The 26,500-nt window shown below is 60.2% G+C and overlaps 1 protein-coding gene across 1 annotated transcript in view; it reads left to right on the top strand.

Annotated features, from left to right (window-relative positions):
• Positions 1 to 26,500, top strand: part of gripap1 (GRIP1 associated protein 1) — an 88,969-nt gene that overhangs the window by 54,171 nt on the left and 8,298 nt on the right. The window contains 4 exon segments of the mRNA XM_072488996.1: positions 17,609 to 17,730; positions 18,710 to 18,730; positions 22,415 to 22,516; positions 23,059 to 23,152. Coding sequence (XP_072345097.1) covers positions 17,609 to 17,730; positions 18,710 to 18,730; positions 22,415 to 22,516; positions 23,059 to 23,152 — 339 coding nt within the window.

The raw sequence follows: 26,500 nt of genomic DNA, 5'->3' as shown, positions 1-26,500 counted from the left end.
AAGCTCGTTGATGGGAGCTGAGGCCCCTGCGGGCCCCTTAGAGGTGGAGGGGGCACATCGGATCCCGGCGAGAAGACCAAAAGCGGGAGAACCACCTAGGGCGACAATCGTGCGACTTCACCGCCTTAAAGATAGAGAAGAGGTCCTGAGATGGGCTAAAAAAGTACGGAGTAGCAGATGGGAGAATGCAGTGGTATGGGTGTATCAGGATTGGAGTGCGGAGGTGGCGAGAAGGAGGACGAGTTTTAACCGAGCCAAAGAGGTGTTACACAAAAAGAAGGTGAAGTTCGGCATGCTGCAGCCGGCACGACTATGGGTCACGTACCAGGAGAGACACCATTATTTCGAAACGGCGGAAGAAGCATGGACCTTTATTAAAGAGGAGAAATTGGATCGGAACTGAGGGACTGATACTGTAGGGAATGTTATTGTCGATGTAAATAGAGAAGTTAATTGGGAAGGGGGGAGACACTAAGAAATGTGGGCGCCGGTGAGGGGGGAAAGAAGGGACATAGGCGGAGAATGAGGAATGGGAGTGGGAGGGGAAAGGGAGCTGCGCCACAAGAGGCGGGTCAGATAAAGGGATGTTCCCGCGCCAGAAAGATAATGGCGGGAAGACAGGCGCAAGGCAGATGGGAGTTCCCCACACGGGGGGGTCAAGGAGGGAGCAGGAGTAGCCGGGGTCAGTTGAAGTCAGCTGACTTGCGGAAGTAATATGGGGGGAGCAATCACGCTAGAAGGGGATCTAGCGGGGGGGGGGGGGTTAACTGGGTTGCTGCTGCAGAAATCAAAGAGGAAATGGCTAAAGAGTGGGTGGACGGGGATGGAATGCGACACCTGGGGAGCGCGGAGGCGGGATACGGGACTGGCCTAGAGAAGGTAATGGCTAGTCGACACAGGAAGGGGGCAGGTAGCCCCCTAGTGAGGCTGATCACGTGGAACGTGAGAGGCCTGAACGGACCGATTAAAAGGGCCCGAGTGCTCGCGCATTTGAAAGGACTAAGGGCAGACGTGGCTATGCTCCAGGAGACGCACCTGAAGGTGGCGGACCAAGTTAGGTTAAGGAAAGGATGGGTGGGACAGGTGTTCCACTCAGGACTAGATGCGAAGAATAGAGGGGTGGCAAATATTGGTGGGGAAACGGGTAGCATTTGAAGCAAGGAGCACTGTATCAGATAGCGGAGGTAGATATGTAATGGTGAGTGGCAGGCTGGAGGGAATGGGGGTCGTGTTGGTTAATGTATATGCCCCGAATTGGGACGATGCGGGATTTATGAGACGGATGTTGGGTCGTATACCGGTCCTGGAGGTAGGAAACTTGATATTGGGAGGGGACTTCAATACCGTGCTGGACCCAGGGTTAGATAGATCCAGATCAAAGACCGGAAGAAGGCCGGATGCGGCCAAGGTGCTCAAGGGGTTTATGGACCAAATGGGGGGAGTGGATCCATGGCGATTTCTTAGGCCGAGGGCCAGGGAGTTCTCCTTCTTCCCCCATGTCCATAAAGTGTACTCCCGGATAGATTTTTTTGTTTTGGGCAGGTCGTTGATCTCTAGGGTGGAAGAAGCTGAGTATTCAGCCATAGCGGTTTCGGACCATGCCCCACATTGGGTGGACCTGGAATTAGGAGAGGAAAGGGAGCAACGAGCACTCTGGCGATTGGATGTGGGATTGATGGCGGATGAGGGAGTGTGTGCAAGAGTGCGGGGGTGTATTGAGAGATACCTGGAGGCCAATGACAATGGGGAGGTCCAAGTGGGAGTGGTATGGGAAGCACTAAAAGCGGTGGTCAGAGGAGAGCTGATCTCCATTGGGGCCCACAAAGGGAAAACAGAGGCCAAGGAAAGGGAAAGATTACTGGGGGAGATTTTAAGGGTGGACAGGGAATTTGCGGAGACCCCGGAGGAGGGACTGTACAGGGAGAGAAGACGACTCCAGACGGAGTTCGACCTTTTGACCACCAGAAGGGCGGAGGTGCTGTGGAGGAAGCCACAGGGGAGGAGGTATGAATATGGGGAAAAGGCTAGTCACCTGCTGGCCCATCAGCTGCGAAAGAGGACAGCGGCGAGGGAGATAGGGGGAATTAGAGACGAAAAGGGAGCTACGGTGCGGAGAGCAGGGAAGATAAACGAGGTGTTCAAGACCTTTTATGAAGGACTGTATAGGCCCCAACCCCGGAGGGAGAGGAGGGGATGCGGCAGTTCCTGGATCAATTGAGGTTCCCGAGGGTGGAGGAGCAGGAGGTGGCAGGCCTGGGGGCGCCGATTGGGGTGGACGAGGTTATTAAGGGGCTGGGGAATATGCAGGCAGGGAAGGCTCCGGGACCAGACGGGTTCCCGGTGGAATTTTATAGAAAGTACGTGGACTTGTTGGCCCCGCTGTTGGTGAGGACGTTTAATGAGGCCAGGGAAGGAGGGACTTTACCCTCGACAATGTCGGAGGCGACGATATCGCTAATTCTGAAGCGGGATAAAGATCTGTTGCAGTGCGGGTCCTATAGACCTATTTCACTATTGAGCGTGGACGCTAAATTGCTGGCAAAGGTACTGGCATCGAGGATAGAGGACTGTGTCCCGGGGGTGGTGCACGAAGACCAGACGGGGTTCGTAAAGGGGAGACAACTGAATGTCAACGTGCGACGACTATTAGGGGTGATAATGATGCCCCCAGTGGAGGGGGAGGCAGAGATAGTGGCGGCAATGGATGCAGAGAAGGCATTTGATAGGGTGGAGTGGGAGTACTTATGGGAGGTGCTAAGGAGGTTTGGGTTCGGGAATGGGTTTATTAGCTGGGTCAAAGTCCTCTATGGGGCCCCAACGGCAAGTGTGGTCACGGGTCGGCAAAGATCGTAGTATTTCCGACTATATAGGGGAACAAGACAGGGATGCCCGCTGTCTCCATTGTTGTTCGCGTTGGCAATTGAACCTCTGACCATGGCGTTGAGAGACTCCAGGAAATGGAGAGGGGTGATTAGAGGGGGAGAAGAACACCGAGTGTCGCTATACGCAGATGACCTACTGTTGTATGTGACGGACCCAGTGGGGGGGGGATGACAGAGGTCATGCAGATATTGAGGGAGTTCGGAGATTTCTCGGGATATAGGCTTAACATGGGGAAGAGTGAACTATTCGTGATACACCCTGGGACCAGAGTAGAGAGATAGAAGGCCTGCCTCTAAGGAAAGTGGAAAGAAACTTCCGATACCTGGGGATTCAGATAGCTAGGAGCTGGGGAACTTTACACAGACTTAATCTGACACGATTGGTAGAACAAGTGGAGGAGGACTTCAAGAGGTGGGACATGCAGCCTCTGTCGTTGGCGGGCAGAGTGCAGGCAATTAAGATGATGGTCCTCCCGAGGTTCTTATTTGTATTTCAATGTCTCCCTATACTAATCACCAAGACCTTTTTTTAAAAAATTGACAGGACCATCACGAGCTTCGTGTGGGCAGGGAAAGTCCCGAGGGTAAGAAGGGGGTTCCTACAACGTAGCAGAGACAGAGGAGGATTGGCGCTACCGAATTTGGGCGACGACTATTGGGCCGCCAATGTGGCGATGATTCGTAAATGGATGATGGAGGGAGAGGGAGCGGCGTGGAAAAGACTGGAGAGAAAGTCCTGTAAAGGGACGAGCCTAGAGGCGCTGGTGACGGCATCGCTACCGCTCTCACCCAAAAAGTTTACCACAAACCCAGTGGTGGCGGCAACATTGAATATTTGGGGACAATGGAGGCGACAGAGAGGGGTGCGGGGAGCCCTGGTGGGGTCCCCAATCAGGAACAACCACAGGTTCGCCCCAGGAAGGATGGATGGAGGATTTCAGAGCTGGCACCAGTTGGGAATTAGGAGGGTGGGAGATTTATTTATAGATGGGACGTTTGCGAGCTTGGGAGCATTGGAGGAAAAGTATAAGCTGCCCCGGGGAAACCTCTTTAGGTATATGCAGGTGAGGGCGTTCACAAGACAACAGGTGAGGGAATTTCCGCTGCTCCCGGCACAGGGGACCCAGGACAGTGCTTTCGGGGGTGTGGGTCGGGGAGGGCAATGTGTCAGAGATATACCGAGAGATGAGGGAAGAGGGGGAGGAGCTGGTGGGCGAGTTAAAAGGAAAGTGGGAAGAAGAGCTAGGGGAGGAGATAGAGGAGGGTATGTGGGCTGATGCCCTAAGCAGGGTAAATTCCTCTTCCTCGTGCGTTAGGCTTAGCCTGATTCAATTCAAGGTGCTACATAGAGCACACATAACGGGAGCAAGATTGAGCAGGTTCTTTGGAGTGGAGGACAGATGTGGGAGGTGTGGCGGGAGCCCGGCAAACCACGCACATATGTTTTGGGCGTGTCCGGCACTGGAAGGGTATTGGAAGGGAGTGACGGGAGTGATTTCGAAGGTGGTGAAGGCCCGGGTCAAACCAGGCTGGGGGTTAGCTCTATTTGGAGTTGCGGAAGAGCCGGGAGTGCAGGAGGCGAAAGAGGCCGACGTTGTGGCCTTTGCGTCCCTAGTAGCCCGGCGCAGGATCCTACTTATGTGGAAGGAGGCATACCCCCCGGACTGGAGGCCTGGGTAAATGATATGGCGGGGTTCATTAAACTGGAGCAGATAAAGTTTGCCCTGAGAGGATCGGCTCAAGGGTTCACCAGGCGGTGGCAGCCATTTCTCGACTACCTAGGGGAACGTTAGAGGGAAGACAGACGACCATCAGCAGCAACCCAGGGGGAGGGGGGGGGGAGGGGGGGTTTAGTTTATGTTAATTGATTAGTTTACCATGTTGATTAGCCATTTGTTCACTGTTACATTTTCTTTTTTGTTATGTTTGATTTGTAAGGGGAAAAAATTGTGATCGAAAAATTTTCAATAAAATATATATTTTTTAAAAAACAGACCCTAGTCGGGGTGTGGAGGTGAAGGGATTAACAGGCCCTATTCGGGGTGTGGTGTGAAGGGGTTAACAGACCCGAGTCGGGGTGTGGAGGTGAAGGGGTTAATAGACTCTAGTCAGGGTGTGGGGGTGAAGGGGTTAACAGACCCTAGTCGGGGTGTGTGGGGTGAAGGGGTTAACAGACCCTAGCGGTGTGTGGCGGTGAAGGGGTTAATAGACGCTAGTCAGGGTGTGGGGGTGAAGGGGTTAACAGACCCTAGTCGGGGTGTGTGGGGTGAAGGGGTTAACAGATCCTAGTCGGGGTGAGTGTGAAGGGGTAACAGACCCTAGTTGGGGTGTGGGGGTGAAGGGGTTACAGACCCTAGTCGGGGTGTGGGTGTGAAGGGGTTAACAGACCCTAGTCAGGGTGTGGGCGTGAAGGGGTTAACAGACCCTAGTCGGAGTGTGTGGGGTGAAGGGGTTAACAGACCCAAGTCGGGGTGAAGGGGTTAACAGACCCTAATTGGGGTGTGGGGGTGAATGGTTAACAGTCACTAGTCAGGGTGTGGGGGTGAAGGGGTTAACAGACCCTAGTCGGGGTGTGAGGGTCAAGGGGTTAACAGACCCACCCTAGTCGGGGTGTGGGAGTGAAGGGGTTAATAGACCCTAGTCAGGGTGTGGGGGTGAAGGGGTTAACAGACCCTAGTCAGGGTGTGGGAGTGAAGGGGTTAACAGACCCTAGTCGGGGTGTGGGGGTGAAGGGGTTAAAAGACCACAGTCGGGGTGTGGGGGTGAATGGTTAACAGACCCTAGTCAGTGTGTGGATGTGAAGGGGTTAACAGATCCTAGTCGGGGTGTGGGAGTGAAGGGGTTAACAGACCCTAGTCGGGGTGTGGGGGTGAAGGGGTTAACAGACCCCAGTCGGGGTGTGGGAGTGAAGGGGTTAACAGACCCTAGTCAGGGTGTGGATGTGAAGGGGTTAACAGATCCTAGTCGGGGTGTGGGGGTTAACAGATCCTAGCCGGGGGGTGGGGGGTGAAGGGGTCAACAGATCCTAGTCGGGGGGTGAGGGGTGAAGGGGTTAACAGATCCTAGTCGGGGGGGTGAGGGGTGAAGGGGTTAACAGACCCTAGTCGGTGTGTGTGGGGGTGAAGGGGTTAACAGTTCCTAGTCCGGGTGTGTGGGTGAATGGATTAACAGACCCTAGTTGGGGTGTGGGCGTGAAGGGATTAACAGACCCCAGTCAGGGTGTTGGGGGTGAAGAGGTTAACACACCCTAGTCGGGGTGTGAGGGTGAAGGGGTTAACAGATCCTAGTCGGGTGTGGGGGTGAAGGGGTTAACAGATCGTAGCCGGGGTGTGTGGGGTGAAGGGGTTAACAGACCCTAGTCGGGGGGTGTGGGGTGAAGGGGTTAACAGAACCTAGTCAGGGTGTGAGGGTGAAGGGTTAACAGGCCCTTGTCAGGGTGTGGGGGTGAAGGCTTAACAGATCCTAGTTGGGGTGTGGGGGTGAAGGGGTTAACAGACCCTAGTCGGGGTGTGGGGGTGAAGGGGTTAACTGATCGTAGTCGGGGTGTGTTGGTTAAAGGGGTAAACAGACACTAGTCAAGGTGTGGGGGTGAATGGTTAACAGACCCTAGTCAGTGTGTGGGGGTGAGGGGTATCAGATCCTAGTCGGGGTGTGGGGGAGAAGGGGTTAACAGATCCTAGTCTGGATGTGTGGGGGTGAAGGGGTTAACAGATCCTAGTCGTGGTGTGTGGAGTTGAAGGGGTTAACAGATCCGAGTAGGGGTGTGTGGGGGTGAAGGGGTTAACAGATCCTAGTGGGGGTGAAGGGGTTAACAGATCCTAGTCGGGGTGTGGGGGTGAAGGGCTTAACAGACCTAGTCGGTGTGTGGGGGTGAACGGGTTAACAGACCCTAGTCGGGCTTTGGGGGTGAAGGGGTTAACAGATCCTAGTGGGAGTAAAGGGTTAACAGACCCTAGTCGGTGTGTGGGGGTGAAGGGGTTAACAGATCCTAGTCGGGGTGTGGCGGTGAAGGGGTCAACAGACCCAAGTCAGGGTGTGGGGGTGAAGGGGTGAACAGATCCTAGTGGGGGTGAATGGGTTAACAGATCCTAGTCAGGGTGTGGGGGTGAAGGGGTTAACAGATCCTAGTCTGGGTGTGTAGGGGTGAAGGGGTTAACAGATCCTATTCGGGGTGTGAGGGTGAATGGGTTAGCAGATCCTAGTCGTGGTGTGTGGGGTTGAAGGGGTTAACAGATCCTAGTAGGGGTGTGTGGGGGTGAAGGGGTTAACAGATCCTAGTGGGGGTGAAGGGGTTAACAGACCTAGTCGGTGTGTGGGGGTGAACGGGTTAACAGACCCTAGTCGGGCTTTGGGGGTGAAGGGGTTAACAGATCCTAGTGGGAGTAAAGGGTTAACAGACCCTAGTCGGTGTGTGGGGGTGAAGGGGTTAACAGATCCTAATCGGGGTGTGGCGGTGAAGGGGTCAACAGACCCTAGTCAGGGTGTGGGGGTGAAGGGGTTAACAGACCCTAGTCGTGTGTGGGGTGAATGGTTTAATAGACCCTAGTCTGGATATGGGGGTGAAGGGGTTAACGGATCCTTGTCGGGGTGTGGCGGTGAAGGGGTTAACATATCCTCGTCGGGGTGTGTGGGTGAAGGGGTTAACAGATCCTATTCGGGGTGTGGCGGTGAAGGGGTTAACAGATCCTAGTGTGGGTGAAGGGGTTAACAGATCCTTGTCAGGGTGTGGGAGTGAAGGGGTTAACAGACCCTAGTCGGTGTGTGGGGTTGAAGGGGTTAACAGACCCTAGTCGGGGTGTGTGGGGGTGAAGGGGTGAAGAGTCCCGAGTCGGGGTGTGGGGGTGAAGGGGTTAACAGACCCTGGTGGGGGTGAAGGGGTTAACAGATCCTAGTCGGGGTGTGGGGTTGAAGGGGTTAACAGACCCTAGTCGGAGTGTGGGGGTGAAGGGGTGAACAGATCCTAGTGGGGGTGAAGGGGTGAACAGATCCTAGTGGGGGTGAAGGGATTAACAGATCCTAGTCAGGGTGTGGGGGTGAAGTGGTTAACAGATCGTAGTCGGGGTGTGTGGGTGAAGGGGTTAACAGATCCTAGTCGGGGTGTGGGTGGGAAGGGGTTAACAGATCCTAGTCGGGGTGTGGGGGTGAAGGGGTGAACAGATCCTAGTCGGGGTGTGGGGGTGAAGGGGTGAACAGATCCTAGTGGGGGTGAAGGGGTTAACAGATCCTAGTCAGGGTGTGGTGGTGAAGTGGTTAACAGACCCTAGTCGGGGTGTGGGGGTGAAGGGGTGAACAAATCCTAGTGGGGGTGAAGGGGTTAACAGATCCTAGTCGGGGTGTGGGGGTGAAGGGGTTAACAGATCGTAGTCGGGGTGTGTGGGTGAAGGGGTTAACAGATCGTAGTCGGGGTGTGTGGGTGAAGGGGTTAACAGATCCTAGTCGGGGTGTGGGTGTGAAGGGGTTAACAGACCCTCGTCGGGGTGTGGGAGTGAAGGGGTTAACAGATCCTAGTCAGGGTGTGGGAGTGAAGGGGTTAACAGATCCTAGTCAGGGTGTGGGGGTGAAGGGGTTAACAGATCCTAGTCGGGGTGTGGGTGTGAAGGGGTTAACAGATCCTAGTCGGGGTGTGGGTGTGAAGGGGTTAACAGATCCTAGTCGGGGTGTGTGGGGGTGAAGGGGTTAACAGATCCTAGTCGGGGTGTGAGGGTGAATGGGTTAACAGATCCTAGTCGTGGTGTGTGGGGTTGAAGGGGTTAACAGATCGTAGTCGGGGTGTGTGGGGGTGAAAGGGTTAACAGATCCTAGTCTGGGTGTGGGGGTGAAGGGGTTAACAGACCCTAGTCGGGCTTTGGGGGTGAAGGGGTTAACAGATCCTAGTGGGGGTAAAGGGTTAACAGACCCTAGTCGGTGTGTGGGGGTGAAGGGGTTAACAGATCCTAGTCGGGGTGTGGCGGTGAAGGGGTCAACAGACCCTAGTCAGGGTGTGGGGGTGAAGGGGTTAACAGACCCTAGTCGGTGTGTGGGGTGAATGGGTTAATAGACCCTAGTCGGGATATGGGGGTGAAGGGGTGAACGGATCCTTGTCGGGGTGTGGCGGTGAAGGGGTTAACATATCCTCGTCAGGGTGTGTGGGTTAAGGGGTTAACAGATCCTATTCGGGGTGTGGGGGTGAATGGGTTAACAGATCATAGTCAGAGTGTGGCAGTGAAGGGGTTAACAGATCCTAGTGTGAGTGAAGGGGTTAACAGATCCTTGTCAGGGTGTGGGAGTGAAGGGGTTAACAGACCCTAGTCGGTGTGTGGGGTTGAAGGGGTTAACAGACCCTAGTCGGGGTGTGTGGGGGTGAAGGGGTTAACAGACCCTAGTCGGAGTGTGGGGATGAAGGGGTTAACAGACCCTAGTCGGAGTGTGGGGGTGAAGGGGTTAACAGACCCTAGTCGGGGTGTGGGGGTGAAGGGGTGAACAGATCCTAGTGGGGGTGAATGGGTTAACAGATCCTAGTCAGGGTGTGGGGGTGAAGGGGTTAACAGATCCTAGTCTGGGTGTGTGGGGGTGAAGGGGTTAACAGATCCTATTCGGGGTGTGAGGGTGAATGGGTTAGCAGATCCTAGTCGTGGTGTGTGGGGTTGAAGGGGTTAACAGATCCTAGTAGGGGTGTGTGGGGGTGAAGGGGTTAACAGATCCTAGTGGGGGTGAAGGGGTTAACAGACCTAGTCGGTGTGTGGGGGTGAACGGGTTAACAGACCCTAGTCGGGCTTTGGGGGTGAAGGGGTTAACAGATCCTGGTGGGAGTAAAGGGTTAACAGACCCTAGTCGGTGTGTGGGGGTGAAGGGGTTAACAGATCCTAATCGGGGTGTGGCGGTGAAGGGGTCAACAGACCCTAGTCAGGGTGTGGGGGTGAAGGGGTTAACAGACCCTAGTCGTGTGTGGGGTGAATGGTTTAATAGACCCTAGTCTGGATATGGGGGTGAAGGGGTTAACGGATCCTTGTCGGGGTGTGGCGGTGAAGGGGTTAACATATCCTCGTCGGGGTGTGTGGGTGAAGGGGTTAACAGATCCTATTCGGGGTGTGGCGGTGAAGGGGTTAACAGATCCTAGTGTGGGTGAAGGGGTTAACAGATCCTTGTCAGGGTGTGGGAGTGAAGGGGTTAACAGACCCTAGTCGGTGTGTGGGGTTGAAGGGGTTAACAGACCCTAGTCGGGGTGTGTGGGGGTGAAGGGGTGAAGAGTCCCGAGTCGGGGTGTGGGGGTGAAGGGGTTAACAGACCCTGGTGGGGGTGAAGGGGTTAACAGATCCTAGTCGGGGTGTGGGGTTGAAGGGGTTAACAGACCCTAGTCGGAGTGTGGGGGTGAAGGGGTGAACAGATCCTAGTGGGGGTGAAGGGGTGAACAGATCCTAGTGGGGGTGAAGGGATTAACAGATCCTAGTCAGGGTGTGGGGGTGAAGTGGTTAACAGATCGTAGTCGGGGTGTGTGGGTGAAGGGGTTAACAGATCCTAGTCGGGGTGTGGGTGGGAAGGGGTTAACAGATCCTAGTCGGGGTGTGGGGGTGAAGGGGTGAACAGATCCTAGTCGGGGTGTGGGGGTGAAGGGGTGAACAGATCCTAGTGGGGGTGAAGGGGTTAACAGATCCTAGTCAGGGTGTGGGGGTGAAGTGGTTAACAGACCCTAGTCGGGGTGTGGGGGTGAAGGGGTGAACAAATCCTAGTGGGGGTGAAGGGGTTAACAGATCCTAGTCGGGGTGTGGGGGTGAAGGGGTTAACAGATCGTAGTCGGGGTGTGTGGGTGAAGGGGTTAACAGATCGTAGTCGGGGTGTGTGGGTGAAGGGGTTAACAGATCCTAGTCGGGGTGTGGGTGTGAAGGGGTTAACAGACCCTCGTCGGGGTGTGGGAGTGAAGGGGTTAACAGATCCTAGTCGGGGTGTGGGAGTGAAGGGGTTAACAGATCCTAGTCAGGGTGTGGGGGTGAAGGGGTTAACAGATCCTAGTCGGGGTGTGGGTGTGAAGGGGTTAACAGATCCTAGTCGGGGTGAAGGGGTTAACAGATCCTAGTCGGGGTGTGGGTGTGAAGGGGTTAACAGATCCTAGTCGGGGTGTGTGGGGGTGAAGGGGTTAACAGATCCTAGTCGGGGTGTGAGGGTGAATGGGTTAACAGATCCTAGTCGTGGTGTGTGGGGTTGAAGGGGTTAACAGATCGTAGTCGGGGTGTGTGGGGGTGAAAGGGTTAACAGATCCTAGTCTGGGTGTGGGGGTGAAGGGGTTAACAGACCCTAGTCGGGCTTTGGGGGTGAAGGGGTTAACAGATCCTAGTGGGGGTAAAGGGTTAACAGACCCTAGTCGGTGTGTGGGGGTGAAGGGGTTAACAGATCCTAGTCGGGGTGTGGCGGTGAAGGGGTCAACAGACCCTAGTCAGGGTGTGGGGGTGAAGGGGTTAACAGACCCTAGTCGGTGTGTGGGGTGAATGGGTTAATAGACCCTAGTCGGGATATGGGGGTGAAGGGGTGAACGGATCCTTGTCGGGGTGTGGCGGTGAAGGGGTTAACATATCCTCGTCAGGGTGTGTGGGTTAAGGGGTTAACAGATCCTATTCGGGGTGTGGGGGTGAATGGGTTAACAGATCATAGTCAGAGTGTGGCAGTGAAGGGGTTAACAGATCCTAGTGTGAGTGAAGGGGTTAACAGATCCTTGTCAGGGTGTGGGAGTGAAGGGGTTAACAGACCCTAGTCGGTGTGTGGGGTTGAAGGGGTTAACAGACCCTAGTCGGGGTGTGTGGGGGTGAAGGGGTTAACAGACCCTAGTCGGAGTGTGGGGGTGAAGGGGTTAACAGACCCTAGTCGGAGTGTGGGGGTGAAGGGGTTAACAGACCCTAGTCGGGGTGTGGGGGTGAAGGGGTGAACAGATCCTAGTGGGGGTGAATGGGTTAACAGATCCTAGTCAGGGTGTGGGGGTGAAGGGGTTAACAGATCCTAGTCTGGGTGTGTGGGGGTGAAGGGGTTAACAGATCCTATTCGGGGTGTGAGGGTGAATGGGTTAGCAGATCCTAGTCGTGGTGTGTGGGGTTGAAGGGGTTAACAGATCCTAGTAGGGGTGTGTGGGGGTGAAGGGGTTAACAGATCCTAGTGGGGGTGAAGGGGTTAACAGACCTAGTCGGTGTGTGGGGGTGAACGGGTTAACAGACCCTAGTCGGGCTTTGGGGGTGAAGGGGTTAACAGATCCTGGTGGGAGTAAAGGGTTAACAGACCCTAGTCGGTGTGTGGGGGTGAAGGGGTTAACAGATCCTAATCGGGGTGTGGCGGTGAAGGGGTCAACAGACCCTAGTCAGGGTGTGGGGGTGAAGGGGTTAACAGACCCTAGTCGTGTGTGGGATGAATGGTTTAATAGACCCTAGTCTGGATATGGGGGTGAAGGGGTTAACGGATCCTTGTCGGGGTGTGGCGGTGAAGGGGTTAACATATCCTCGTCGGGGTGTGTGGGTGAAGGGGTTAACAGATCCTATTCGGGGTGTGGCGGTGAAGGGGTTAACAGATCCTAGTGTGGGTGAAGGGGTTAACAGATCCTTGTCAGGGTGTGGGAGTGAAGGGGTTAACAGACCCTAGTCGGTGTGTGGGGTTGAAGGGGTTAACAGACCCTAGTCGGGGTGTGTGGGGGTGAAGGGGTGAAGAGTCCCGAGTCGGGGTGTGGGGGTGAAGGGGTTAACAGACCCTGGTGGGGGTGAAGGGGTTAACAGATCCTAGTCTGGGTGTGGGGTTGAAGGGGTTAACAGACCCTAGTCGGAGTGTGGGGGTGAAGGGGTGAACAGATCCTAGTGGGGGTGAAGGGGTGAACAGATCCTAGTGGGGGTGAAGGGATTAACAGATCCTAGTCAGGGTGTGGGGGTGAAGTGGTTAACAGATCGTAGTCGGGGTGTGTGGGTGAAGGGGTTAACAGATCCTAGTCGGGGTGTGGGTGGGAAGGGGTTAACAGATCCTAGTCGGGGTGTGGGGGTGAAGGGGTGAACAGATCCTAGTCGGGGTGTGGGGGTGAAGGGGTGAACAGATCCTAGTGGGGGTGAAGGGGTTAACAGATCCTAGTCAGGGTGTGGGGGTGAAGTGGTTAACAGACCCTAGTCGGGGTGTGGGGGTGAAGGGGTGAACAAATCCTAGTGGGGGTGAAGGGGTTAACAGATCCTAGTCGGGGTGTGGGGGTGAAGGGGTTAACAGATCGTAGTCGGGGTGTGTGGGTGAAGGGGTTAACAGATCGTAGTCGGGGTGTGTGGGTGAAGGGGTTAACAGATCCTAGTCGGGGTGTGGGTGTGAAGGGGTTAACAGACCCTCGTCGGGGTGTGGGAGTGAAAGGGTTAACAGATCCTAGTCGGGGTGTGGGAGTGAAGGGGTTAACAGATCCTAGTCAGGGTGTGGGGGTGAAGGGGTTAACAGATCCTAGTCGGGGTGTGGGTGTGAAGGGGTTAACAGATCCTAGTCAGGGTGTGGGAGTGAAGGGGTTAACAGATCCTAGTCGGGGTGTGGGAGTGAAGGGGTTAACAGATCCTAGTCAGGGTGTGGGGGTGAAGGGGTTAACAGACCCTAGTCGGTGTGTGGGGGTGAAGGGGTTAACAGATCCTAGTCGGGGTGTGGCGGTGAAGGGGTCAACAGACCCTAGTCAGGGTGTGGGGGTGAAGGGGTTAACAGACCCTAGTCGGTGTGTGGGGTGAATGGGTTAATAGACCCTAGTCGGGATATGGGGGTGAAGGGGTGAACGGATCCTTGTCGGGTTGTGGCGGTGAAGGGGTTAACATATCCTCGTCAGGGTGTGTGGGTTAAGGGGTTAACAGATCCTATTCGGGGTGTGGGGGTGAATGGGTTAACAGATCATAGTCAGAGTGTGGCAGTGAAGGGGTTAACAGATCCTAGTGTGAGTGAAGGGGTTAACAGATCCTTGTCAGGGTGTGGGAGTGAAGGGGTTAACAGACCCTAGTCGGTGTGTGGGGTTGAAGGGGTTAACAGACCCTAGTCGGGGTGTGTGGGGGTGAAGGGGTTAACAGACCCTAGTCGGAGTGTGGGGGTGAAGGGGTTAACAGACCCTAGTCGGAGTGTGGGGGTGAAGGGGTTAACAGACCCTAGTCGGGGTGTGGGGGTGAAGGGGTGAACAGATCCTAGTGGGGGTGAATGGGTTAACAGATCCTAGTCAGGGTGTGGGGGTGAAGGGGTTAACAGATCCTAGTCGGTGTGTGGGGTTGAAGGGGTTAACAGATCGTAGTGGGGGTGAAGGGGTTAACAGATCCTAGTCGGGGTGTGAGGGTGAAGGGGTTAACAGATCCTAGTCGGGGTGTGGGGGTGAAGGGGTTAACAGATCCTAGTCGGGGTGTGTGGGTGAAGGGGTTAACAGATCCTAGTCGGGGTGTGGGGTTGAAGGGGTTAACAGATCCTAGTCGGTGTGTGGGGTTGAAGGGGTTAACAGATCCTAGTCGGGGTGTGTGGGGGTGAAGGGGTGAACAGATCGTAGTCGGGGTGTGGGGGTGAATGGGTTAACAGATCCTAGTCGGGGTGTGGGGGTGAAGGGGTTAACAGACCCTAGTCGGGGTGTGGGGGTGAAGGGGTTAACAGATCCTAGTGGGGGTGAAGGGGTTAACAGATCGTAGTCGGGGTGAAGGGGTTAACAGATCCTAGTCGGGGTGTGGGGGTGAAGGGGTTAACAGACCCTAGTCGGGGTGTGGGGGTGAAGGGGTTAACAGACCCTAGTCGGGGTGTGGGGGTGAATGGGTGAACAGATCCTAGTGGGGGTGAAGGGGTTAACAGATCCTAGTCGGGGTGAAGGGGTTAACAGATCCTAGTCGGTGTGTGGGGTTGAAGGGGTTAACAGACCCTAGTCAGGGTGTAGGGGTGAACAGATCCTAGTGGGGGTGAAGGGGTTAACAGATCCTAGTCGGTGTGTGGGGTTGAAGGGGTTAACAGATCCTAGTAGGGGTGTGGGGTTGAAGGGGTTAACAGACCCTAGTCGGGGTGTGGGGGTGAAGGGGTTAACAGATCCTAGTCGGTGTGTGGGGTTGAAGGGGTTAACAGATCCTAGTCGGGGTGTGGGGGTGAAGGGGTTAACAGACCCTAGTCGGGGTGTGGGGGTGAAGGGGTTAACAGATCCTAGTCGGTGTGTGGGGTTGAAGGGGTTAACAGATCCTAGTCGGTGTGTGGGGTTGAAGGGGTTAACAGATCCTAGTCGGGGTGTGGGGGTGAAGGGGTGAACAGATCCTAGTGGGGGTGAAGGGGTTAACAGATCGTAGTCGGGGTGAAGGGGTTAACAGATCCTAGTCGGTGTGTGGGGTTGAAGGGGTTAACAGATCCTAGTCGGGGTGTGGGGGTGAAGGGGTGAACAGATCCTAGTGGGGGTGAAGGGGTTAACAGATCGTAGTCGGGGTGAAGGGGTTAACAGACCCTAGTCGGGGTGTGGGGGTGAAGGGGTGAACAGATCCTAGTGGGGGTGAAGGGGTTAACAGATCCTAGTCGGGGTGTGGGGGTGAAGGGGTTAACAGACCCTAGTCGGGGTGTGGGGGTGAAGGGGTGAACAGATCCTAGTGGGGGTGAAGGGGTTAACAGATCCTAGTCGGGGTGTGGGGGTGAAGGGGTTAACAGACCCTAGTCGGGGTGTGGGGGTGAAGGGGTTAACAGACCCTAGTCGGGGTGTGGGGGTGAAGGGGTTAACAGACCCTAGTCGGGGTGTGGGGGTGAAGGGGTTAACAGATCCTAGTCGGGGTGTGGGGGTGAAGGGGTTAACAGACCCTAGTCGGGGTGTGGGGGTGAAGGGGTTAACAGATCCTAGTCGGGGTGTGGGGGTGAAGGGGTTAACAGATCCTAGTCGGGGTGTGGGGGTGAAGGGGTTAACAGACCCTAGTCGGGGTGTGGGGGTGAAGGGGTTAACAGATCCTAGTCGGGGTGTGGGGGTGAAGGGGTTAACAGACCCTAGTCGGGGTGTGGGGGTGAAGGGGTTAACAGATCCTAGTCGGGGTGTGGGGGTGAAGGGGTTAACAGATCCTAGTCGGGGTGTGGGGGTGAAGGGGTTAACAGACCCTAGTCGGGGTGTGGGGGTGAAGGGGTTAACAGACCCTAGTCGGGGTGTGGGGGTGAAGGGGTCAAGTTAAGAAACGTCAAGGGGCAAAATAGATTTGTGGGGGGAGAGCACCAGCCTGCAATGGAAATGTTGGGAATCGCCTCAGACAGGAAATCGGAGATGTGTGTGGTGAAGGAACTTCTATGGCTGCCTTTAATCTGAATATAGATGGGTGGATCAAATTTGTCACAGTGCAATAGAGAAGGAATTTCTGGAGTGCTTTCGGGATGGTTTTCTGGACCAGTTTGTTGAGGAACCAACAAGGGAACATTCCCGTACCAGCCTCCCCGAACAGGTGCTGGAATGTGGCGACTAGGGGCTTTTCACCGTAACTTCATTTGAAGCCTACTTGTGACAATAAGCGATTTTCATTTTCATTTCATTTCTTGGCCTGGGTGTTGTGCAATGAGAAAGGATCAGTCGGCAATCTAGTTGTGAGCGAACCCTTGGGGATGAGTGACCATAATATGGTCGCATTCTTTATCAAGGTGACTGATGAGGTAGTTGACTCTGAGACCAGGCACCTGAGCCTCGAGCAAAGAACAAAGAAAAGTACAGCACAGGAACAGGCCCTTCGGCCCTCCAAGCCCGTGCCGACCATGCTGCCCGTCTAAGCTAAAATCTTCTGCACTTCCGGGGTCCGTATCCCTCTATTCCCATCCTATTTATGTATTTGTCAAGATGCCCCTTAAATGTCACTATCGTCCCTGCTTCCACCACCTCCTCCGGCAGCGAGTTCCAGGTACCCACTACCCTCTGTGTAAAAAAAAAAAAAAAAAAAAAAACTTGCCTCGTACATCTCCTCTAAACCTTGCCCCTCGCACCTTAAACCTATGCCCCCTAGTAATTGACCCCTCTACCCTGTGAAAAAGTCTCTGACTATCCACTCTGTCTATGCCCCTCATAATTTTGTAGACCTCTGTCAGGTCGCCCCTCAACCTCCTTCGTTCCAGTGAGAACAAACCGAGTTTATTCAACCGCTCCTCATAGCTAATGCCCTCCATACCAGGCAACATCCTGGTAAATCTCTTCTGCACCCTCTCTAAAGCCTCCACATCCTTCTGGTAGTGTGGCGACCAGAATTGAACACTATACTCCAAGTGTGGCCTAACTAAGGTTCTATACAGCTGCAACATGACTTGCCAATTCTTATACTCAATGCCCCGGCCATTGGCACAAGAGTAGAAAGGGAACTGTGGCTTACAGGGGAAATTAGAGATTGTATTAGATTCAAAGAAGAGGCGGATAAATGAGCTAGAAAAAGCAATCGAGCTGAGGATTGGGAACAGTTTAAAATTCAACAAAGGCAGATTAAGGGATTGATTAAGAAGGGAAAATACAATTTGAAATTAAGCTAGCGGGGAACATAAAGACTGATTGTAAAAGTTTCCACAGGTATGTAAAGAGAAAAAGATGAATAAAAACTACTGTAGGCCCCGAACGGGGGAATTCACAATGGGGAACAAAGAAATGGCTGAGGAACTAAATTCGGACTTTGCTTCAGTGCCAGACATTCTGAGAGGTTTTGGGGAAATTAATGGGACTGGAGGCGGATGAATATCCAGGGCCCGATAATCTTCATCCCAGAGGACTTAAAAAAGAAAATAAGTACCCAATTATTTTTCCAATGAAGGAATAATTTCTTTTTCAGGCCTAGAGGACCTGGTTCTGGCTGAGATTAGCTCCCCGAGCCGAGCACAGACAGGAGACGGAAGCAGCATCTCCTCCTACAGTTACCGGGAAGCGATGAAAGAGGGAGCGTCGAGCAGCAAGGTGAGGGAGGTCCTGGGCAAATGCACCCTCAACCCCAAACCGCGAGGCAGCTTCGATCAAATCTGCCTCCAGGCTTCATTCCAGGCCTAGCGAGATCTGATACATCTCTCCCTCGCTAACTCCGTCCAAGGGATAAGCCCGTCCGCATCAGGCCCAGGGTATGAGGCGCTGGCATCAGTGCTGAGGCACCGCCGCAGTGTCGAAGGGTCAGTACTGAGGGAGTGCCGCACTGTCAGAGGGTCAGTACTGAGGGAGCACCGCACTGTCAGAGGGTCAGTACTGAGGGAGTGCCGCACTGTCAGAGGGTCAGTACTGAGGGAGTGCCGCACTGTCAGAGGGTCAGTACTGAGGGAGTGCCGCATTGTCAGAGGGTCAGTGCTGAGGGAGTGCCGCACTGTCAGAGGGTCAGTACTGAGGGAGTGCCGCACTGTCGGAGGGTCAGTACTGAGGGGGTGCCGCAATGTCGGAGGGACAGTACTGAGGGAGTGCCGCACTGTCAGAGGGTCAGTACTGAGGGAGTGCTGCACTGTCAGGGGTCAGTACTGAGGGAGTGCTGCACTGTCAGAGGGTCAGTACTGAGGGAGTGCTGCACTGTCAGAGGGTCAGTACAGAGGGAGTGCCGCACTGTCAGAGGGTCAGTACTGAGGGAGTGCTGCACTGTCAGAGGGTCAGTACTGAGGAGTGCTGCACTGTCAGAGGGTCAGTACTGAGGAAGTGCCCACACGTCAGAGGGTCAGTACTGAGGGAGTGCTGCACTGTCGGAGGGTCAGTGCTGAGGGAGTGCCGCACTGTCAGAGGGTCAGTACTGAGGGAGTGCTGCACTGTCGGAGGGTCAGTACTGAGGGAGTGCCGCACTGTCAGAGGGTCAGTACTGAGGGAGTGCTGCACTGTCAGGGTCAGTACTGAGGGAGTGCCGCACTGTCTCGGAGGGTCAGTACTGAGGGAGTGCCGCACTGTCAGAGGGTCAGTACTGAGGGAGTGCCGCAGTGTCGGAGGGTCAGTACTGAGGGAGTGCCGCAGTGTCGGAGGGTCAGTACTGAGGGAGTGCCGCACTGTCGGAGGGTCAGTACTGAGGGAGTGCCGCACTGTCGGAGGGTCAGTACTGAGGGAGTGCCGCACTGTCAGAGGGTCAGTACTGAGGGAGTGCCGCACTGTCGGAGGGTCAGTACTGAGGGAGTGCCGCACTGTCGGCGAAAATGAGCAGTGTGGGGTGTATTCTCCCCAATGTCGTGGGGCCAATATCTATCCCTCAGCCAATACCACCGATGCTGTGGGTCATTCTCAGTTCTATTTGTGGGATCTTGCTGTGCTTGGTTTTGGCCATTCCCGAGCTGGGATGTCCTGGCATGGCAACAAGCTCCAGACTGGGGGGCTCGCTGCTTCATTGCTGTGTCCACTCTGGCTGCCAACCTTCCCGCTCTGGGGAGAGGCAGCAGGAATATCACCGGGGCCCCGCCCCGCCCCGCAGGGTCACCGGGGTCACGTACTGCCCCGCAGGATCACCGGGGTCACGTACCGCCCTGCAGGGTCACCGGGGTCACGCCCCTCCCTGCAGGGTCACCGGGGTCACGCCCCTCCCTGCAGGGTCACCGGGGTCACGCCCCTCCCTGCAGGGTCACCGGGGTCACGCCCCTCCCTGCAGGGTCACCGGGGTCACGCCCCTCCCTGCAGGGTCACCGGGGTCACGCCCCTCCCTGCAGGGTCACCGGGGTCACGCCCCTCCCTGCAGGGTCACCGGGGTCACGCCCCTCCCTGCAGGGTCACCGGGGTCACGCCCCTCCCTGCAGGGTCACCGGGGTCACGCCCCTCCCTGCAGGGTCACCGGGGTCACGCCCCTCCCTGCAGGGTCACCGGGGTCACGCCCCTCCCTGCAGGGTCACCGGGGTCACGCCCCTCCCTGCAGGGTCACCGGGGTCACGCCCCTCCCTGCAGGGTCACCGGGGTCACGCCCCTCCCTGCAGGGTCACCGGGGTCACGCCCCTCCCTGCAGGGTCACCGGGGTCACGCCCCTCCCTGCAGGGTCACCGGGGTCACGCCCCTCGCCGCAGGGAGGTCACTGGGGTCACGCCCCTCCCTGCAGGGTCACCGGGGTCACGCCCCTATCCACAGGGAGGTCACCGGGGTCACGCCCCCCCCCCCCCCCCCCAACGGAGACACTCTGAAGGTTCCCTGCTGCGGGGGAAGGGGAGCTTGGCGGGGGGGGGGGGGGGGGTTGAACTCTCCCTGCCGCGCTGCTCTTGCTCCAGATCGACAGCCCTCCCCCTGTGCCTGGCTCCCTCGATGTTATCAGAACATTTGATCAATGCAATAACTTAACACCTCTCCCTCTCTCTCTCTCCCGTGCCCCACTCTCTTTCTCCCTGACCCCCTCTCTCTCCCCCTGACCCCCTCTCTCTCCCCCTGACCCACTCTTTCTCCCCTGCCTCACTCTCTCTCTCCCCTGCCTCACTCTCTCTCTCCCCTGCCCCACTCTCTCTCTCCCCCTGCCACACTCTCTCTCTCTCCCCCTGCCCCACTCTCTCTCTCTCCCCTGCCCCACTCTCTCTCTCTCCCCCTGCCCCACTCTCTCTCTCTCCCCCTGCCCCACTCTCTCTCTCTCCCCCTGCCCCACTCTCTCTCTCTCTCCCCCTGCCCCACTCTCTCTCTCTCCCCCTGCCCCACTCTATCTCTCCCCTGCCCCACTCTCTCTCTCTCCCCCTGCCCCACTCTCTCTCTCTCCCCCTGCCCCACTCTCTCTCTCTCCCCCTGCCCCACTCTCTCTCTCTCTCCCCCTTCCCCACTCTCTCTCCCCCCTTCCCCACTCTCTCTCTCTCTCCCCCTGCCCCACTCTCTCTCTCTCCCCCTGCCCCACTCTCTCTCTCTCCCCCTGCCCCACTCTCTCCTCTCTCCCCTGCCCCACTCTCTCTCTCTCCCCCTGCCCCACTCTCTCTCTCTCTCCCCCTGCCCCACTCTCTCTCTCTCCCCCTGCCCCACTCTCTCTCTCTCCCCCTGCCCCACTCTCTCTCTCTCTCCCCCTGCCCCACTCTCTCTCTCTCTCTCCCCCTGCCCCACTCTCTCTCTCTCTCTCCCCCTGCCCCACTCTCTCTCTCTCCCCTGCCCCACTCTCTCTCTCTCCCCCTGCCCCACTCTCTCTCTCTCCCCCTGCCCCACTCTCTCTCTCTCCCCCTGCCCCACTCTCTCTCTCTCCCCTGCCCCACTCTCTCTCTCACCCCCTGCCCCACTCTCTCTCTCTCCCCCTGCCCCACTCTCTCTCTCTCCCCCTGCCCCACTCTCTCTCTCTCCCCCTGCCCCACTCTCTCTCTCTCCCCCTGCCCCACTCTCTCTCTCACCCCCTGCCCCACTCTCTCTCCTCCCCCTGCCCCACTCTCTCTCCCTCCCCCTGCCCCACTCTCTCTCCCTCCCCCTGCCCCACTCTCTCTCCCTCCCCCCTGCCCCACTCTCTCTCCCTCCCCCTGCCCCACTCTCTCTCCCTCCCCCTGCCCCACTCTCTCTCCCTCCCCCTGCCCACTCTCTCTCTCTCCCTCCCCCTGCCCCACTCTCTCTCCCTCCCCTGCCCCACTCTCTCTCCTCCCCCTGCCCCACTCTCTCTCCTCCCCCTGCCCCACTCTCTCTCCCTCCCCCTGCCCCACTCTCTCTCCCTCCCCCTGCCCCACTCTCTCTCCCTCCCCCTGCCCCACTCTCTCTCCCTCCCCCCTGCCCACTCTCTCTCCCTCCCCCTGCCCCACTCTCTCTCCCTCCCCTGCCCCACTCTCTCTCCCTCCCCCTGCCCCACTCTCTCTCCCCTCCCCCTGCCCCACTCTCTCTCCCTCCCCCTGCCCCACTCTCTCTCCCCTCCCCCTGCCCCACTCTCTCTCCCTCCCCCTGCCCCACTCTCTCTCCCTCCCCCTGCCCCACTCTCTCTCCCTCCCCCTGCCCCACTCTCTCTCCCTCCCCCTGCCCCACTCTCTCTCCCTCCCCCTGCCCACTCTCGCTCCCTCCCCCTGCCCACTCTCGCTCCCTCCCCCTGCCCCACTCTCGCTCCCTCCCCCTGCCCCACTCTCGCTCCTCCCCCTGCCCCACTCTCGCTCCCTCCCCTGCCCCACTCTCGCTCCCTCCCCCTGCCCCACTCTCGCTCCCTCCCCCTGCCCCACTCTCGCTCCCTCCCCCTGCCCCACTCTCGCTCCCTCCCCCTGCCCACTCTCGCTCCCTCCCCCTGCCCCACTCTCGCTCCCTCCCCCTGCCCACTCTCGCTCCCTCCCCCTGCCCCACTCTCGCTCCCTCCCCCTGCCCCACTCTCGCTCCCTCCCCCTGCCCCACTCTCGCTCCCTCCCCCTGCCCCACTCTCGCTCCTCCCCCTGCCCCACTCTCGCTCCCTCCCCCTGCCCCACTCTCGCTCCCTCCCCCTGCCCCACTCTCGCTCCCCCCCCTGCCCCACTCTCGCTCCCCATCCCCCTGCCCCACTCTCGCTCCCTCCCCTGCCCACTCTCGCCTCCCTCCCCCTGCCCCACTCTCCGCTCCCTCCCCCTGCCCCACTCTCGCTCCCTCCCCTGCCCCACTCTCGCTCCCTCCCCCTGCCCACTCTCGCTCCTCCCCTGCCCCACTCTCGCTCCCTCCCCTGCCCCACTCTCGCTCCCTCCCCCTGCCCCACTCTCTCTCACCCCCTGCCCCTCTCTCCGTGTGTCCCCCGCCAGTCTAACACTGGAAGCCCCCAATCCAGCGACCCGCTGACCTCTCCGATGACGAGATTTCCGATCTCTTTCAACGATTAGCTGAGGTTCAACAGCAGAAATGGATGTTGGAAGAAAAGGTGAGTGAAAGGAGAGCGGGGGGGGCCATGGAGGGAGGGACGGAGGGGGGCGTGGGTAGAGGGGGTGGGGAGAGGGGGGGTGGGGAGAGGGGCGGAGGGGGCGTGGGCGGAGGGGGTGTGGGGAGAGGGGCGGAGGGGGCGTGGGGAGAGGGGCGTGGGGAGAGGGCGGAGGGGGCGTGGGGAGAGAGGGGCGTGGGGAGAGAGGGGGCGTGGGGAGAGGGGCGGAGGGGGAGAGGGGCGGAGGGTGCGTGGGGAGAGGGGCGGAGGGGGCGTGGGGAGAGGGGCGTGGGGAGATGTGCGGAGGGGGTGTGGGGAGAGGGTGGTATTGAGTTCTCCCCAGTGTTCAGTGACAGATCATTCACGTCCTGGCCCGTTGATGCTTTGCTGCCTGTGGGATCATGCTGTGCGTAAAGTTTGTGGCACCTTCCCACAGACCAAGCGCTGTCATTGTCCGTGACGGGGGGTGACGGCGGTGAAGGGGGTGACGGGGATGTCCTGGGGGCCGATGCGGGCTGCAGATGTGAGTCTGTCTGTGTTTCCAGGTGAAACATCTGGAAGTGAGCAGCTCCTCGATGGCGCAGGATCTGTGCAAGAAGAGCGCCATCATCGAGAACTACGTGATGGACAGTCGGATTGGTGAGTGTGGACAGGAAAGTCCCCGGCTGCGCTCCGGCCTAGCCAGCGAAGGGCAAACTCCAGCTCCTGGGGGAGGCCACATTACAGCATCTTCCGCAGCTGCACATCCTGCTGGAAGGTAGCCAACATCGGAGAGAGGCCTTCTCCTTAACGCTGAGGGGGCTGGAGTGTCTGAGCGGGGGTAGTACTGGGGGGAGAGAGGGACTGAGGGGGTGTTCCTCTCTTTCCAGCCCCCCCCCCCCCCGCTGTCCCCCCCCCCCGCTGTCCCCCCCCCCCGCTGTCCCCCCCCCCCGCTGTCCCCCCCCCCCCCCGCTGTCCGTCCCCCCGCTGTCCCCCCCCCCCCGCTGCCCCCCCCCCCGCTGTCCCCCCCCCCCGCTGTCCCCCCCCCCCCCCCGCTGTCCCTCCCCCCCCGCTGTCCCTCCCTGTCTCTTTCAGTCACACTCCCACTCTGTCTCCCACTCTGTCTCCCACTCTGTCTCCGTCTCGCTCTCTCCCTGTCTCGCGCTCTCCCCGTCTCGCGCTCTCCCCCGTCTCGCTCTCTCCCCGTCTCGCTCTCTCCCCGTCTCGCTCTCTCCCCGTCTCGCCCTCTCCCCGTCTCGCCCTCTCCCCGTCTCGCCCTCTCCCCGTCTCGCCCTCTCCCGTCTCGCCCTCTCCCCGTCTCGCCCTCTCCCCGCTCTCGCCCTCTCCCCCGCCTCGCCCTCTCCCCGCCTCGCCCTCTCCCCGCCTCGCCCTCTCCCCGCCTCGCCCTCTCCCCGCCTCGCCCTCTCCCCGCCTCGCCCTCTTCCCCGCCTCGCCCTCTCCCCGCCTCGCCCTCTCCCCGCCTCGCCCTCTCCCCGCCTCGCCCTCTCCCCGCCTCGCCCTCTCCCCGCCTCGCCCTCTCCCCGCCTCGCCCTCTCCCCGCCTCGCCCTCTCCCGCCTCGCCCTCTCCCCGCCTCGCCCTCTCCCCGCCTCGCCCTCTCCCCGCCTCGCCCTCTCCCCGCCTCGCCCTCTCCCCGCCTCGCCCTCTCCCCGCCTCGCCCTCTCCCCGCCTCGCCCTCTCCCCGCCTCGCCCTCTCCCGCCTCGCCCTCTCCCCGCCTCGCCCTCTCCCCGCCTCGCCCTCTCCCCGCCTCGCCCTCTCCCCGCCTCGCCCTCTCCCCGCCTCGCCCTCTCCCCGCCTCGCCCTCTCCCCGCCTCGCCCTCTCCCCGCCTCGCCCTCTCCCCGCCTCGCCCTCTCCCCGCCTCGCCCTCTCCCGCCTCGCCCTCTCCCCGCCTCGCCCTCTCCCGCCTCGCCCTCTCCCCGCCTCGCCCTCTCCCCGCCTCGCCCTCTCCCCGCCTCGCCCTCTCCCCGCCTCGCCCTCGCTCCCCGCCTCGCCCTCTCCCCGCCTCGCCCTCTCCCCGCCTCGCCCTCTCCCCGCCTCGCCCTCTCCCCGCCTCGCCCTCTCCCCGCCTCGCCCTCTCCCCGCCTCGCCCTCTCCCCGCCTCGCCCTCTCCCCGCCTCGCCCTCTCCCCGCCTCGCCCTCTCCCCGCCTCGCCCTCTCCCCGCCTCGCCCTCTCCCCGCCTCGCCCTCTCCCCGCCTCGCCCTCTTCCCGCCTCGCCCTCTCCCCGCCTCGCCCTCTCCCCGCCTCGCCCTCTCCCCGCCTCGCCCTCTCCCCGCCTCGCCCTCTCCCCGCCTCGCCCTCTCCCCGCCTCGCCCTCTCCCCGCCTCGCCCCTCTCCCGCCTCGCCCTCTCCCCGCTCGCCCTCTCCCCGCCTCGCCCTCTCCCCGCCTCGCCCTCTCCCCGCCTCGCCCTCTCCCCGCCTCGCCCTCTCCCCGCCTCGCCCTCTCCCCGCCTCGCCCTCTCCCCGCCTCGCCCTCTCCCCGCCTCGCCCTCTCCCCGCCTCGCCCTCTCCCCGCCTCGCCCTCTCCCCGCCTCGCCCTCTCCCCGCCTCGCCCTCTCCCCGCCTCGCCCTCTCCCCGCCTCGCCCTCTCCCCGCCTCGCCCTCTCCCGCCTCGCCCTCTCCCGCCTCGCCCTCTCCCCGCCTCGCCCTCTCCCCGCCTCGCCCTCTCCCCGCCTCGCCCTCTCCCCGCCTCGCCCTCTCCCCGCCTCGCCCTCTCCCCGCCTCGCCCTCTCCCCGCCTCGCCCTCTCCCCGCCTCGCCCTCTCCCCGCCTCGCCCTCTCCCCGCCTCGCCCTCTCCCCGCCTCGCCCTCTCCCCGCCTCGCCCTCTCCCCGCCTCGCCCTCTCCCCGCCTCGCCCTCTCCCCGCCTCGCCCTCTCCCGCCTCGCCCTCTCCCCGCCTCGCCCTCTCCCCGCCTCGCCCTCTCCCCGCCTCGCCCTCTCCCCGCCTCGCCCTCTCCCCGCCTCGCCCTCTCCCCCGCCTCGCCCTCTCCCCGCCTCGCCCTCTCCCCGCCTCGCCCTCTCCCCGCCTCGCCCTCTCCCCGCCTCGCCCTCTCCCCGCCTCGCCCCTCCCCCGCCTCGCCCCCTCCCGCCTCGCCCCCTCCCCGCCTCGCCCCCTCCCCGCCTCGCCCCCTCCCCGCCTCGCCCCCTCCCCGCCTCGCCCCCTCCCCGCCTCGCCCCCTCCCCGCCTCGCCCCCTCCCCGCCTCGCCCCCTCCCCGCCTCGCCCCCTCCCCGCCTCGCCCCCTCCCCGCCTCGCCCCCTTCCCCGCCTCGCCCCCTCCCCGCCTCGCCCTCTCCCCGCCTCGCCCTCTCCCCGCCTCGCCCTCTCCCCCGCCCTCCCCGCCCTTCTCCCCGCCTCGCCCTCTCCCCGCCTCGCCCTCTCCCCGCCTCGCCCTCTCCCCGCCTCGCCCTCTCCCCGCCTCGCCCTCTCCCCGCCTCGCCCTCTCCCCGCCTCGCCCTCTCCCCGCCTCGCCCTCTCCCCGCCTCGCCCTCTCCCGCCTCGCCCTCTCCCCGCCTCGCCCTCTCCCCGCCTCGCCCTCTCCCCGCCTCGCCCTCTCCCCGCCTCGCCCTCTCCCCGCCTCGCCCTCTCCCCGCCTCGCCCTCTCCCGCCTCGCCCTCTCCCCGCCTCGCCCTCTCCCCGCCTCGCCCTCTCCCCGCCTCGCCCTCTCCCCGCCTCGCCCTCTCCCGCCTCGCCCTCTCCCCGCCTCGCCCTCTCCCGCCTCGCCCTCTCTCCCGCCTCGCCCTCTCCCCGCCTCGCCCTCTCCCCGCCTCGCCCTCTCCCCGCCTCGCCCTCTCCCCGCCTCGCCCTCTCCCCGCCTCGCCCTCTCCCCGCTCGCCCTCTCCCCGCCTCGCCCTCTCCCCGCCTCGCCCTCTCCCCGCCTCGCCCTCTCCCCGCCTCGCCCTCTCCCCGCCTCGCCCTCTCCCCGCCTCGCCCTCTCCCCGCCTCGCCCTCTCCCCGCCTCGCCCTCTCCCCGCCTCGCCCTCTCCCCGCCT

The sequence above is a fragment of the Scyliorhinus torazame genome, chromosome 22 (assembly GCF_047496885.1).
Source record: "Scyliorhinus torazame isolate Kashiwa2021f chromosome 22, sScyTor2.1, whole genome shotgun sequence".
NCBI lineage: Eukaryota > Metazoa > Chordata > Chondrichthyes > Carcharhiniformes > Scyliorhinidae > Scyliorhinus > Scyliorhinus torazame.
The sequence above is the reverse complement of the archived record's forward strand: the minus strand, read 5'-3'. Positions and strand labels throughout refer to the sequence as shown.